The sequence below is a fragment of the Mustela lutreola genome, chromosome 9 (genome assembly GCF_030435805.1).
Source record: "Mustela lutreola isolate mMusLut2 chromosome 9, mMusLut2.pri, whole genome shotgun sequence".
NCBI classification, from domain to species: Eukaryota; Metazoa; Chordata; class Mammalia; order Carnivora; family Mustelidae; genus Mustela; species Mustela lutreola.
Genome location: NC_081298.1, coordinates 4,366,933 through 4,381,078, shown reverse-complemented (window position 1 = coordinate 4,381,078; position 14,146 = coordinate 4,366,933). Strand labels below are relative to the sequence as shown.

General features: G+C 56.9%; 1 protein-coding gene across 1 annotated transcript in view; it reads right to left on the bottom strand.

Moving 5' to 3' along the window:
- The window catches only part of APCDD1L (APC down-regulated 1 like), a 48,620-nt gene extending 34,996 nt beyond the window's left edge, over positions 1-13,624 (bottom strand). The window contains exon 1 of the mRNA XM_059134769.1: positions 13,474-13,624. Within this exon, the coding sequence (XP_058990752.1) occupies positions 13,474-13,522 (49 nt within the window). The 5' untranslated portion in view covers positions 13,523-13,624. The remainder of the gene's footprint in view (positions 1-13,473) is intronic.
- Between the last annotated feature and the right edge of the window lie 522 nt (positions 13,625-14,146).

The window sequence follows — 14,146 nt, the reverse complement described above, 5'->3', positions numbered from 1 at the left end:
TAAATTTGTGTTGTTGGGTTGAGGGAGGGGGCCTGCTGTTTTTAAAAATAAAATTTAAATCCTTGTTACGGTGAAAAACCTGGCTAATGAAAATTGTGTTTCAAAACAGACTGAGGCCTTCTTTGTGCTAAATATGGTGTTCTTTGTCTCATTTGCAATGGAAAAGTCCCTTGTTTCAAAAAAAAAAATACATTATTGAGAGGCCTTACAATACAAACTACATTTTCCAATTCAATAGCGTACAAGGTCAGCCAAGCAAAGACAATGTAAACTAGCTTCAGAAGTGTCTTGTTCAATAATGAAATTTGTTCCAAGGGGCCAGCATTCTGATCAGAGCCTGGTGGAGGCTGGCCGTGCGCAGCTCTGGTCTTACCCACCCCCCCCACGCACCCGCTCGGTAACTGGGAACCTATGAAAGGCTGCTTAAGGCCAGTCCGCAGGTCACGGTGCCGGGTTAATGAGCGTCTGATGCCGCTCACAGCCTCCGTTTTCCCCAGTTGGCCTCTGAAAACAGGCCACGTGGCACTGGTCGAGGTGGGAGGGGGCAGGGGCGCGCTTGACCAGGAGCAGGGTCCTAAGGGGCCAGCGGGATCAAGGGAGCACTTTTAGGAGAGTCCGTGTGCAGTGGCCACCTGAGCTCTGGCCAGGTCTGGACGCTGGCCGAACCCACAGCTCCATCCCTGATTGCCTCGCTCTCCACCCGTGTGTCTGTGTCCCCGACCGCAGACCCTAAGCTAGTGCAGCTTCCAGAACCTGCCTCCTCCTCCCTCAGGCCAAAGCAACCTTGTCGCTGGAGGCGTCTCCGCTGTCTCCAGCCACGGGCACCACTCTCACATCTCCCTCCCCTTCCCTGGAGTCTCGGGTCTGTCCTGTGTCCATCTGGGTGGCCGGTCCCCACCGTGGCTCCAGAAGCCTCTTCTTCCTCCCTTCCTGCACCTTCAGTGTTGACAAGGACACAGCTGTGGCTGCTATGGTGGTGGTGGTGGTGGGGGGGGGCGCTGAGGAACGGTCGAGGAAGCAGGTGGAAGTCTGTTTCTGCTCTGCCCCCTGCCTGGGTGTGACCGTCACCCGCGTGTCCCGCCAACCAGGCTCCGAGTGTGTCTGCCTCTCCACCGGGGAAAGGAGGGGCGAGCTGTTAGTCGCACACATGGCCAAGCCGGTGGCCCGCCAGCGGCGAGGGAGGCTGGAGGACGCTGTGTTGCCTCCGACGGCCTCGAGGCCAACAGAAGGGGCTTGAGAATGGTAGGAGAGGAAGGAGAAGGGATATTGGGGCGCCTCTCCCCCACTGGTCACACCCACGCCAACCCCCCGATTTCTCAGTCTTGGTTGCCACCAGCCTTCCCAGAGCCAGCGCCCCAGTGCCGGGCCTCACAGCGACCAGTCACGGGACCCGCCTTCCTTGCCTCAGCAGCTGCTGGAGAGAAGCCCCAGACGCGCCCGAGCTCTGGCTGAGGCTCCTCCTCGTCAGCTCCTTCCCTTTCCCTGATTGTCCTGCTCGGGGGGGTGACATCCCACCTCCTTCAGCAAGACATGTTCTCAGGGTCGTGGAGTGCAGCGACCCCTGTGCTCCAGAGTCCCCCTTTCTGGGCCCCTCCCCAGCAGCTCCTCTCCTGAGCTCTCTGCCCCTCTCCTTCTCCACAACCTTCTACGCTTTTCAGAGACACCCATGCCTGCTAAGCTCCGTCACCCACCTTGGCCTCACTTCCTGTCTGGAAACACCACAATTCCTCCACTTAGCCTTCCAACAGGTGTCCTGTGTGCGTGCCTACTACGTGCCCGGCACGTCTGTCTCTCACAAGATCATGCGATTGAGAAACCTGGTATTTTGGCTTTTAACAAAGACAATACCTAGTTAAAAAACTACAGAAAGCTGCCCTCTTAGACCACACAGGCTGTCCAAGTGAACTTGGTACGAGCTTGCTGTGCCAACCCAAGGGTGTCGCTCCTCGGCTGCACACTGACAAGCCCCCCACCAGCCCGGATGGAGCCCAGGCTCCTGCGCCAGGCTGGGGGCCACTGCCACGTGCCTCTTCCATCCGTCTGCCTCCTACCACAGCTGGAAGCCAGAAATGATAGTGGTACGGGGCGCCCTTCCTCCTGTCCTCTTGGCCAACTCCCACTTATCCCTCGAGACTTCACCCAAACACCTGTGCTCAGGGAGGCCTTTTTCTGATTCTCCAAGGGGGCTCCCTCTTGGAGCGTCTCCCACCTGCACTGGGATTTTGTAACTGCTGTCATTCACACATCTCTCTCTCTGCAGCCTCCTCTGTGAGTTCTGGGAAGGAGGGACCGCAGCTTCAGTCGGGAGGCAGATCCTTCTGGGGGTGCTAACATAGCTAAGACTATCCCTGCTCTTGGGTAACTGAAGCGCTTCCCCGCCAAACAGGATTCTTGATCTCCCCCTCTCCAGGCAGCCCACATGGGCTCCAGCTAGCCCGTAAGGCTAGTAAGGAAGTTAGAAAGTGAGTTAGAAAAAGGCGTCCCTCTGGGTAGGCATAGCCCCCACCAGGGCCCTTGGCTGGGCTTGTGGAGCACAGATAGCATTTCACTCTTGTAGAGTGAACAACCTACCCAACAGTACATGGTGGTTCAGCCGCCGCAATCTTCATCCCCCTGCCCCAGGTTCCATTATCCTCCCAATATTAGACCACACATCTGGGAGTCATCTCTTTATCGCCTGTTGTGGGTTGAATTGTATTGCCCAAAAAGACACGAGTCCTCACTCCCAGTACCTATGAGTATAATCTTGGAAATGGGGTTTTGGCAGAGGCAATCAAGCTAAGATGATGTCATGCTGGCTGAGGGTGGGCCCTATAGCTGGTGTCCTGAGAAGAAGACAGGGATTTGGACACAGACCCAGAAGACGCAGGGAACGATGCCGTGGGAAGACAGAGGCGGAGATCGCAAGGACATGGCCACACGCCGAGCAATGCTTGGAATAATCAGAAGCTGGAGGAGGTGAGGAAGGAGCCTCCTGGGAGCCTCTGGCGGGAGCACAGCCCTGCTGAGACCTTGACTTTGGGACTTCCAGCCTCCAGAATAGGAACGAATACATTTCCGTTGTTTTAAGCCCCCTAGTTGGTAGTACCTTGTTCCGGCAGCCCCAGGACATTCACACGACCCCCCACATCCAATCAGGGACAAGTCCTGGTGTCCGGCCTTTGCTTTTGTTCGGAGATAGTCCTACCTCTGTCCGTCTCTGCCCCCGCAGCCCCGCCTTCCCTGCTGTCCCCCAGCGATCCATTCTCCGTCCAGCAAAGGGAGAGCCTTTTTGAGCCCCTAAACTTGCCACTGGACTTGACCACAACCGTGTCGGAGGCCGTCCACTCCCACACGAGTGGGCCCGCCCACCTTTCTGACTTGTCTCCATCACCCTCTCCCATGCGGGCTGTTCTGATTTTCCTCCCGTTCCTTAAACCGCCCGAAGTGCCTTCTGTCTTAAGGCCTCCTCTCCTGCTGGGGTCGACTTCTTGACATTTTGTCTTTTTGGAGTGAGCCTCAAAGTCACCTCCTTCCAGGGACGCCTCATCTGGAAGCTCCCCCTCCCCTGCAATCGCACCACCCCCTTGCTTTTCTCCGTTTCGTAGAGATGTCTCCACTGGTCATTTTCTCGTCTGTTTTCCGATTTAATGACTGTGTCCCCCTCCCCGCGCCAACCCCAGCACCCAACTAGAATGTGGACCCCCCGAGGGCCACACAGCCCATCTTGTTCACGGTCACGTCACCCTGCCCCAGGGTGGAGAGCACGCGCCCCTGAGTGCCCTGTGGAGGGAACAGAGTATTTGAACGGAGAGTTATTTCCACCACTGAGTCGAAGTTGCGGGACATTACCTGAACACCCAGTACCTACATGGTCATTCCTTTGAGTTCCCAAATTAGACTCTGGAGGAGGGAGAGAGAGAAATTTGTCTTTGTACTTAAGTGAGATATAAAAAAAGAAAAGAACTTTCTGGGCAATTTATCTGTATAAACCGGGAGTATGTTTCACCTGTTAGTCATGGACTCCAGCAGCCCAGCCTAGACACTTGGAGGATCTCTCTGGTGATGAATGTGCAAGAGCCAAGGTGAATCTGGGTCCTCTGCGAAGCCCTTACAGGATGTGGGGCCGGGGATGGGGCTCAGGGCCCCCACCTGTCTTCCCGCCCGGGGAATAATAAATGTAATAATGGAAGCAATAATGGTTGCGCTGGATGGGAATGGACTTAGCCCTTCGCCTGTACCCGGGCACGCCAACGTTTCAGGAAGTCAGGCGGTCCCCTGCACCGTCAGCATCGGAGCTACGGTTTCTGAACTGCCCTGAGCAGGCACTTACAGTCCCTGAACGCTTGGGGTGGGGCCGCTGTCACTCGGTCACCAAGTTGTTACCTTCTCTGAGGTATCAATGTTTACCTTCTCTGTTTTCAGTGGTTACTTTAAGTCGATCCTTTTTGTAAAAGGCAGATGCAGAAGTCTTGGAAGACCACAGAAGCGAAAACGAGCCTGAACGTCAATCGCTGTAAGATGCCCGGCACTCCTAATCATGGGCAAGCTGGTTTTCATTTCAGTAACTGCGGGTCACTGTTAAGGAAATTAGAGCCCGACAGCCTTGGATAAAGCTGATGGGTTAAACAGTAGACTTAAGTTTCAAACTATCTAGAAACCACACCCAACCACCAAAAACACATGTTAAAACAACTCTAATTGTATATTTCAAAGAACAAGTAATTTCGTTTTACTGTGGTCACTGGTGATTCCAAGCTAAATATATCCATGTCTTGCTCTCTGTTTTTATGCCTTTTTTTTGGGGGGGGGGGAAGAGTGGGGTTGGGTGTGAGCTAATGCTTTTCTTCCCCTTCTCCATATAACTTAACACTGAGACTGGGGGATGGTAACTCAGATTTTGTAATGCACACCGAGCTCTGGGGATGGCCAACAGTGGAGGACCAGAGTGTGGACGGCACTTAGCTAACTCAAAGTGGGCTCCGGAGGCTTTGGGTAGGTGCTGTGGTCGTCAGCAACAGAGACCACGCCTGACTCACGCAAACTGAAACGGAGCCCCTTCAAAGGGCATGGGGGCTCACCGACCTAAGGGCTGCCCCGGGAATCCAGTTGGTGGGAACGACTCTGTGGTGCCTCTGAGACCCCCTCGGCGGGCATGACCCACTCAAGCTTCCAGTCAGGGCACCAAGATTCAAGGTCCTGGAGCAAGTACCCAACTTGTCCAGCCCGAGACTCTGGCCAGCCGGAGGGGAGGTTCCTTGACCGCCACGTCCTCCAGGATGAGAGCCAATGGGGGGATCTCGCTGTTCGCCAAATGGGGCGTTTGTCCAACGCATTTTGCTTCAAGCCAAGAGGACCCAAGAAGGGGGTCTGGGAGCGGGGATTCCTCGGGGCCAAGGGACCAACAAATAGCATAGCGACTCTCCCTGGCGACGGTGAGGGACCCCACCTCACGGACACCGGGCTCCATCATGACCTGAGCCAGAGATCGTGACCTGAGCAGAAATCAAGAGTGGGCCGCTTAACCGACTGAGCCACCTGGGTGCGCCCTTCTAGTTCATTTTTACAGAATAGGGGGGCCCCTGCCAAGGCACATAAAACCAAGATCAAAGCTACAGACACTGTGGTTTTGTTCTAACGTTATGTCAGAAATATCTTCCATATCACCCAGTGTTTTTTGTGACGTGGAACTCTTTGTGGGGGATTTTCCCTCACAATTTACGCAGGCCATTGCCTAATGGTGGAATATTTCGGTTTCGGTCTCCTGGCCTCCCTTCCCTCCCTGGGTCCCTGGATGAGGCTTGACACGCCCCCTCCCCCCGCCCCGCACACTCTCAGCTGCAGGCTCATCATGTAACTTCTAGAACCTCCACTTCCCAGAAACGCCCGCTGCCATCCACCCACCAGTGGGTCCTTCACATACAACACGAGGTGTCGGGGGCTGATTTGCCTCCCTCCCACCCAATATATTCAAGTCCTAACCCCCAGTACCTCAAGACATGACCTTATTTAGAAATAGGGTCATTACGGATGTAACTAGTTAAGAAGAGGCCCTGCGTGTGTGATGAGGGTGCCCTTGTCCAAGGTGACTGGGTTCCTTCCAGGAAGGGGTGAGGAGGCTCAGATAGACGGGGACAGGCAGACACAGGAGGGGCGCATCTGAAGTCAAGGAAGGCCACAGATTGCCAGCAAACAGCGGAAGCTACGCGTGGGCTTCTGACCTCCCTACCCGTGCTACGCATGCCTACCCACCTCTGACCCTGTCCAGCCGTCATCTCGGATCCTTCCTCCCCGCCCCGCCCCGCCGCCCCAGCCATGCACTTTTGTCCCAGAATGCCTTGCAGCTATCAGGAAGAACCAGTAGCTTGCTCCCAAGGCTGGAACGGGCAGGCAGTGTCCTATCCCTTGGTGATGGGGGGAGTGACCCCCACAAAGCACTGTGCTGACATTTCCCCCCGGACAGTCTCACTGACTCCTCACAGCAACCCCCTGTGTAGGTGTGATTATGCAAAGGAGGAAACTGAGGCAAGAAGGATCAAATAATTAGCAAGTCAGGGAGCAGCTGGAGTTTGAATGTGGGAAGGGGCTTCCAGAGCCCAGCACACTCTGCCATCTTTGCAGATGGACAGTCAGGGTCCTTCCTGCTTCCACGACTCTTGGATTAGCCAGCATGCCTCTCTGCTCCGTGCTCCCTACATGAGAAACGACCAGCCCAGATGCCTCAGGCAAGCACATCTCTCAGTGCCCAGACTTGGTACCCAACCCTGGCTCTTTGAGAGGGGCAACAGGGCAGGGAAGTCCTTGCCTGGGCTTGGAGTTGGACCATCACTGGCAGGAGGCAGTTGAGGCACGAAGCTCCGTGGCCCATGAGTCTGGGCCCTGGGCTTGCTGTCGGGTGGCCCTAGGTATCTCTGTCTTCCATAAAATATGCCCATCACACTGGGTGGGGAGGGGGTCATGAGAATCAAAGCAGGGAAAACATCCAGTGCCCTTGGCACAGCACTTGAGTTGTGCTCCTCTCTGCAGTGAAAGTCAGTCTCTCTGTCTCTCTGTCTCTCTCTCGCACAACACTCAATGTGTGGTCAGTTATGGTAAGAATACCCGACCATCTAGTCTCGCCTCTGGGGAAACATGCGCACTTAGCTGGTGATGTGTGCTGCTGTGTGTGAGAAGGAGGTGGAAAGCTTGGGAGGACAAATGCTAGCCTGAAAAAAACTGCAATATCCACAGGACACAGTTGATCTTCTATATATAAAGAGCACCAACAAATCAACAAGAAGATTTTTTTTCAGAGGTCCAATACAAAAATGGGCAAAGGACATGACCAGAGAGACCCTAAGGAAATCAATAAAAGGAGTCCATAAAAATACAATTAGATGTTCCTGTCTGCTTGTAATCAAAGGATTGCAAACCTAAACAACCAAGCATTACTGCCAGCAAGATTCTTAAAGAATGATAATGACCAGGGTTGGCCAGGGCGGAAACTGGCGCTCCTGTGGGCTGTCTGTGCGGAGTGTGGACTGGGGCAATCCCTTGGGAAGGAAGCCCAGTGCAAGAATGTCACACACGTTCTGCTGTGGCAATTCCACTGTTAGGGATTTATACCCAGATGAGCAGGTGACAGGAAGGCTGGGGGAAGGGAACAGAGTTGTAAGCAGGAGGAACAGCCTGTGTGTGCGTGGAGAGGGCAGTAGAAAGGACTTCATGTGACTGCGTCACGGTGGTAGCTAGAGACCACAGTCTTCTCCGAGGGGGAGAAAGCTAGTCTGTGACACGCGTGGAGGTGAGGTCACCTGGGGCCGAGGAGCACCCAAAGGGGAGGAGAGAAGAGGGATGGAGGGGACCACGGCTGCGCTGGACGGAGGGTGTGGCTGAGACCGAGTCCCACACTTCCTGAGTGATGCCATCGGGACGCTTTCCTCCACCCTACATCTTGACAGAATGGGAGCACTTTTTTTTTTTTTTTTAAGATTTAATTTATTTATTTGACAGACAGAGATCACAAGTAGGCAGAGAGGCAGGCAGAGAGAGAGGAGGAAGCAGGCTCCCTGCCGAGCAGAGAGCCCGATGTGGGGCTCGATCCCAGGACCCTGAGATCATGACCTGAGCTGAAGGCAGAGGCTTTAACCCACTGAGCCACCCAGGCGCCCCCGAATGGGAGCACTTTAAACCTCAGTGTGCCTCGGAAGGGTCTGAGAGCCGCCACTAGATGCATCAGCAACGGGGTAGAGAAGAGGTGAGGAACGGGAGCCAGAGCGATGACCGAGCGGCGGTGGCTGGGGAGGGGCTGTGTGTCCCACCGGTCCTCACCCCGGGAGCCCCGTAAGCGGGGGGTCACACCAGGACTGCCTCCGTGGGTCCTGTGGCTGACACGGGTGCCACGTGGAACGTGGGCCTGGGGGACATGTGGGCCACTGGGCAGTGAAGCCCACCCCCCTTCCTAGCATTACCACCAGGCTCTGGATTTGGGGGTCTGGATCTGTGGGGGGCCAGAAACAACAGTCGAAAGCCTGTGTCCTGTGCAAGGAGGGTGGTGGGGCTCCTTTTACTCAGGGACGTCCGGGGATGGAAGCAAGTCCAGGCAACTTCCTATCAGCACTGCCCCCCACATCATTCGGTTTGCTCTCGGATGCCTCTGGTGATGGGAAACTCGCTCATTCTGGAGCCATCCCATTCCTCCGCTGCCAAAAAGCCTTCAGTGGATGCTCCACTGCCCTTGACACAAAACGCAGCTCCTTCCCGAGGCCCCAGGGTCCTCCGTGACGGACCCTGATCACCTCTGCACTCACATCTGCCCCGACCCCTCCCTCTCCAGCCCCAGGGGCCTCCTCCGTGGTCCCCCCCACGACACGGATTCTTCCACACCTAGGCCTTTGCACCTGCTGGCCCCTCTGCCCCAATGCTGTTCCTCTTCCTCCAGTTAACCCTTGCTCTTTCGTCAGGCTTCACCTGCCATGTCACCTCCCAGCCTCGGCTAGATGCCCCTGGACACACTCTGTGTGGCGCTCGCCACTCCCATCATGGATCGCTCATTTAGGATCTCGTTGCCCATTTGACTCAGACTTCCGTGAGGACAGGGAGCTGCTTCCTTTGATCCTGTCTTCAGCGCCGCCTCCCCGCAGGTGACGCGTAGACAGCGAGACACCCAGGGCCGGGCCGCTGAGCCGAGCCTCCCGTGGGCTCAGCGCTGGCCTCACCCGACACCGTCAGTACGTGCTGCCCGAGTTCCCATTCCACAGAGAAGGGGACCGGGGACGGCGGCCGAGGCTTCGGGATCATAGGAGGCAGCATACAAGGACAGCTGAGCCTGCCTCACCCCTAAAGGAGAGCAATGTCTCATTTTGTCACAGTGGTCGGTACCATTCCAGCAGCCACGGTGTCTTGGTGACACCCAGGACAGCACAGTGGGAAGGAGATGGACATTAAGAGACTCAGGCAAACGCAGGTTGGACCGGCGACCAGAGCAGGGGCCTGCCTCTCCCCTCCGTGGGGGTGGGGGGGTGTGTGCTGGCGAGTTTCGTGCCGGGTCTGGTAGGAGCTCGGAGGGTTCACCAGGGTCTCCATCAAGCCCTGACCCCAGATCGTATCACCGAACCCTTCTAGCACAGCTTGAGGCTACACCAGTCACTCTTCCCAACTCACTGGTGGGGATGGAGTGGGGAGAAGGAGGCGGTGACGGAGCTAGGACGGGAACTGGGTCCCCCCGCTGCTGCTCTCAGGCTCCCCGAGCACACACAGCCGCATGGGACTCAGCCCAGCCGGCCTCAGGGCGCGCAGGTGGAGGTCGCGGTTCCAGAGCAGTCCTGTCCCTCCGTCCCCTGCCCTTGCGAGACCCCAGGCTGGCCCTCCCCTTGGGAGGTCTGACATTGTTTGGGATACGCCGGTCGCTCTGACACCCTCACACCCGACCTTGCTCTGCAGCTCACTTACTAGCATGTACGGTTTCCTGTATCAGGGTCTTTTGGAAATTCTCTGACTCTCCCAGGAGGACAGGGGACCGGCTTTGCACAGATGGATCCTGAAAGCCATTCTGGTTTAAGGAACCACTGCACCAACCCCCTGATCACAATTCACAGCCACCCCCCAGGTGCCAGCTTCAGAATTTAGGTCTTCCCCTACTCTCCCCCCAGCTCGGCTCTGTTGTCCTCAAGTTCAAACTGATTTCCGTGCCCTCCCTTCCTTTGCACGGGGCTACTGATCTTCATTTCCCAGGGCGGCTCTGGTGGTGAAAGCTGTGTGTCTTGGAAGGTTTTATCAGGGGCTCATTCTGGCTTGAAGCTTTCATTAACATAGTTAACTTCCAGTACATTGCCCAAGTGTTTCTTCATGTGTGGCTTCTAACAGGTCTGCCATCCAGATGGTTTTGAAATTAAGGAAGTGGCTCTATTTGCCTTGAGCTGGTTATTTGGAATTTGGAGATTAGAGCCCTGGTCAGGAGATAAGCTAAACAGCCACCATGACCCGTCCCCAGCAAGGGAAAGTTTCCGATGGCAATTTTATTTGTTTTGAATAACTAATTCAATTACCGTTCTTTATTCACATTTGATTTTCGGATGAGCCCATTAAAGTCCATTCTCTTCCCAGTTTTTATTCCCGGTTTCGAAATGGAGCCCCACGTCAACGACTCATTTATTATGGAATAGCCTGTCCCTCAGTGCTAGTTAATCTGGCTCGAAATGATAACTTGCCATCCCCAAGTCTAGGCTCGAGATAAAAGCACGACTGAAATTAGCAAAGAGAAATACAAATGGGGGGGGGGGGGAGAAAAAGAAAAAGAAGCTGTGGGTTTTTTTTTTTTCATTTTTTCCCCCTCAAGCATAACTTGTTGAGTAAGGAGATTTTTAAAAGCCAGAAATTGCTGTGGAGCGAACCCAAGCCAGAGGCTGGCGACCTGGCACAGGATGCGTCTGGCACCGTGGGGCCTGGGGGATGGTCTGCTGCGGCGGGAGCTAACCGCGACCCACGGCCCCGCTCCCGTCATCCCCCGAGGAGGACATTTTCAGAGACAAGAGGGAGGGAGAAATCAGCGTCCAAATTAGAAACTACCTAAGCTGTGTTGTTTTTCTTGGGGCCTCACTGTGCCTTTGATTTCCTGATTGCTTAGAGCAAAAATAACAAAAATTCATCTGACCCGGTGATTTTGACAATCATTGGAAAAGCTACCAGTTGAGAGTTGGCTCTCGCCACACCAGTGGGTCTCCAACAGAGGTGGTTTTGCCCCTGCCCCCTTTCCAACCTACCCCCGGCCCCAGGGGACACCAGGGCGGTGTCTGGAGACCTTTGTGATTGTCATAACCAGGAAGATGCTGCTGCTGGCCTCTGGTAGGGGAGGGGTCAGAGATGCTGCAGAACATCCTACAGGGCACAGGCCGGCTTCCACTGCAGAGGACGGGCTGGATCTTGGTTATCAGTTGTGCTGAGGTTGAGAAGCCGTGTGTGTGTGTGTGTGTGTGTGTGTGTGTGTGTGTGCTCAGTAGGAACTCACTGGGGGGTGGGGGGCTGCTCGTGTGCCACCCTATACCGCATCCGCACAACTGCAGACCTGATGTTCGGGCATGCCCCAGCTCAGGTACCGAGATTATGTAAGCATCTCAAGGATTAAGTGGGTTCTGTTTCCTTTCACGAAAGCAAAAGGATCTGGTGTGTGGCGATGCAGCCAGTGGAGAAGAGAACTTTGGAAGAAAAGCGTCCAGTGGGGAAGGGTGCCCGAATCGGGAGCAGGGAGTGTGAAGCTGCCCGCATGGGACCCTTCCCCTCTCTAGGGTCTGTGTCTGCCTTGAGGAGCGGCGGGCTATGGAGGGGCCTCCGTCTGCCCACCCGGGGGGCCACCGCCGCCCCCCCCCCCCCCCCCCGGCGTCTCTGTGGCACTTGCTGTGGCGAAAAGTCGCCAGGGAGAGAAGTGGCGGCGCTCCCCAAGAGCAAGCCGCGATGCGAGACCTCCGGTGGTTTCATTGGCATGACGAGACTTCGGGGCCTGCCAAAGACAACAGCCCTGTGCTGTGACCAAGACGGAAGGTTTCTGGGGTGTTCGGCCCTATTGCTGTCCATGGCACCGTGCCAGGGAGGTGGAGGGCTTCCTCCCTGCCCTCGTCCCACATCCGTATCCAGAGGAAAGTGCGGGACCTCCGTGCACAGCTCTCACCCTGCCCTCTGTCCTCGCCTGCTCCCTCCGCCCCTTGGGGGACCAGCAGGGTGGCCCGGCCTGGTTTTGCACTGATGGCGGACTCCAAGGCAAAGGATAGCTGTGGGATGCTCCCTTCCAGCCCCGGCAGGAGGCAAAGGAGCCCCTTCCGGTGGGTGGATGTCGTGGATATCGCTGTGAGGGTCTCGCACTGCTAACCCAGCCCTCCCTTGACCTTCCCGCAGGCGCCTCGTCTCTTCTTCAAATATCCTGCTTAGAAATTGGGGGTTGGGAAGCAAAGAGCGTAGCTGATGAGCTCCTGTGGGTAGAGCAGACGCGCCTAGACATGGAGCAGGGAGCCTGGTGGGAGCCGACAGCCCCATCGCACCGGCTGCCCCTCACTGAGTACTTCCCTAGTGCAGACAGTGCGCTTAGTGCTTCCCTGCGGACCTCACAACAGTCCTAGGTGAAGGGGCGATTCTGTAAGCCCACTGGACTGATTGGAAGGTTGAAGCTAAGACAGCTAATGGACATGCCTGCCCGAGGCCACGCAGGTTGAAGGTGATCTGGGTTCTGAGCCGGGTGCTCTGACTCCAGGGCCAGAATTCTTAATCCTGAACCATGTGAGGGTGCTCGGGGCTGAGCCCAGGGCTGTACACCCTTCCACGGCTATGGTTCTTATTGTCCTTTTGGCTAATGGTGACACACCGTGGTCAGGTGGCACTTGCAGAGAGTTTGTCCATGCCCACGCCCTACAGAGGGCCAGCAGGAGAGCAGTTAGTCCTGGAGAAGGCACTGCCTCCTCTCCCGGGGGTCCTCTGGCTGCCCTCCCTCCACGCCATCAGGCTCACTGGACAGCAGCATGGGCTCAGGGGCACTGCACGCTCCAAGCTCGGCTGCAGGGCACAGACCCTGAGCACCCACAGCTTCGGGATTCAGTGGGCGAGACTGAACCTGCAGCTCTGGGTTAAGGGATCCGGGGCTCAGAACTTGCCACTGGGCTGCTCAGTGGGCCTGGGATCCTCCTGCGTCTCCTTGGAGGCCCCAGCCCCCCCCTGGGGCCTGGCACAAGGGGTTGCCCCAGGCGCCTGGAGACCAGGCCCCCATAGGCGCACAGCGCGGAGCACTGCCCGGTGGTGCAGGACCCTGGAGGTGCTGTAGGCGCATGCCAGGTGAGGCCAGAGAAGAGCGCCGCCGCCCCCCCCCCCCCCACCAAGAGCGCGCAGAGCGCAGCATCACCTGCCCAGCCCACAGGCCCACACAGCAGTCCCCTCGGGCTTCCCAGTAACATCCGACGGCGAGCTCCCTCCCTTCCGAACTCGGGCAGCGGGCAGCGAGCCGGAGCCGGTGGAGGGAGGGAGGGCAGCACCTACCTCCCAAAAGCACCAGGACGCAGGCGTAGGGGAGCATGGCTGTGGGCATCCCGTCCGGGCTGGCAGGACGGCCCCCCCGGGACGCCTCCGCTGTTATGGAGAGGAGGCGCGCGCGGAGTTCTCCTGCGGCGGACGCTGGCCTTACGGCGGTCCCGAGAAGAAGTTGCAAGGGTCCTGAGCCCCCCTCGGCGCTCACACGCGCTCACCCGCCCAGGCTGTTCCCAGTTGTAAGTCGAGCTGCGCACTCATAGGTCCAACTTGCCAGAAGAGGTGGAGACAGCCCCAGGCGTTGCGCGCATACCCCCGCCGCGCGCCCAGCCCTCTGGCAAGGCTCCTCCTGCCATTCGGAGCCCCCAGCCGACCCCCTCCGTCCTCTGTCCTCGCCTCCCCCAAAGTCTTCGCAGTGAGCCCAGAGGCCTCCCTCAAACTCTTGCCCAGGCCGAGCCAGAGCCCTGCGTGCGTCTACAGCCAAAGAGCACCCCTAGCCACAGGCGAATCCCTGGAAGGGCGAGGGGTTGCTGGGAGGCTCTTCTCGGGCCCGCTGGGTCCCAGGACCCCCAATGTTTTAGTCAGGCGGTTCAGATACTCTTAGAAAAGTTTCCTCAACTTGGAGCCTGGTAAGCGCAGGAACACAGTGAAAGTGGCCAACCCGGGCGCCCCGCAGCCAGCGGCC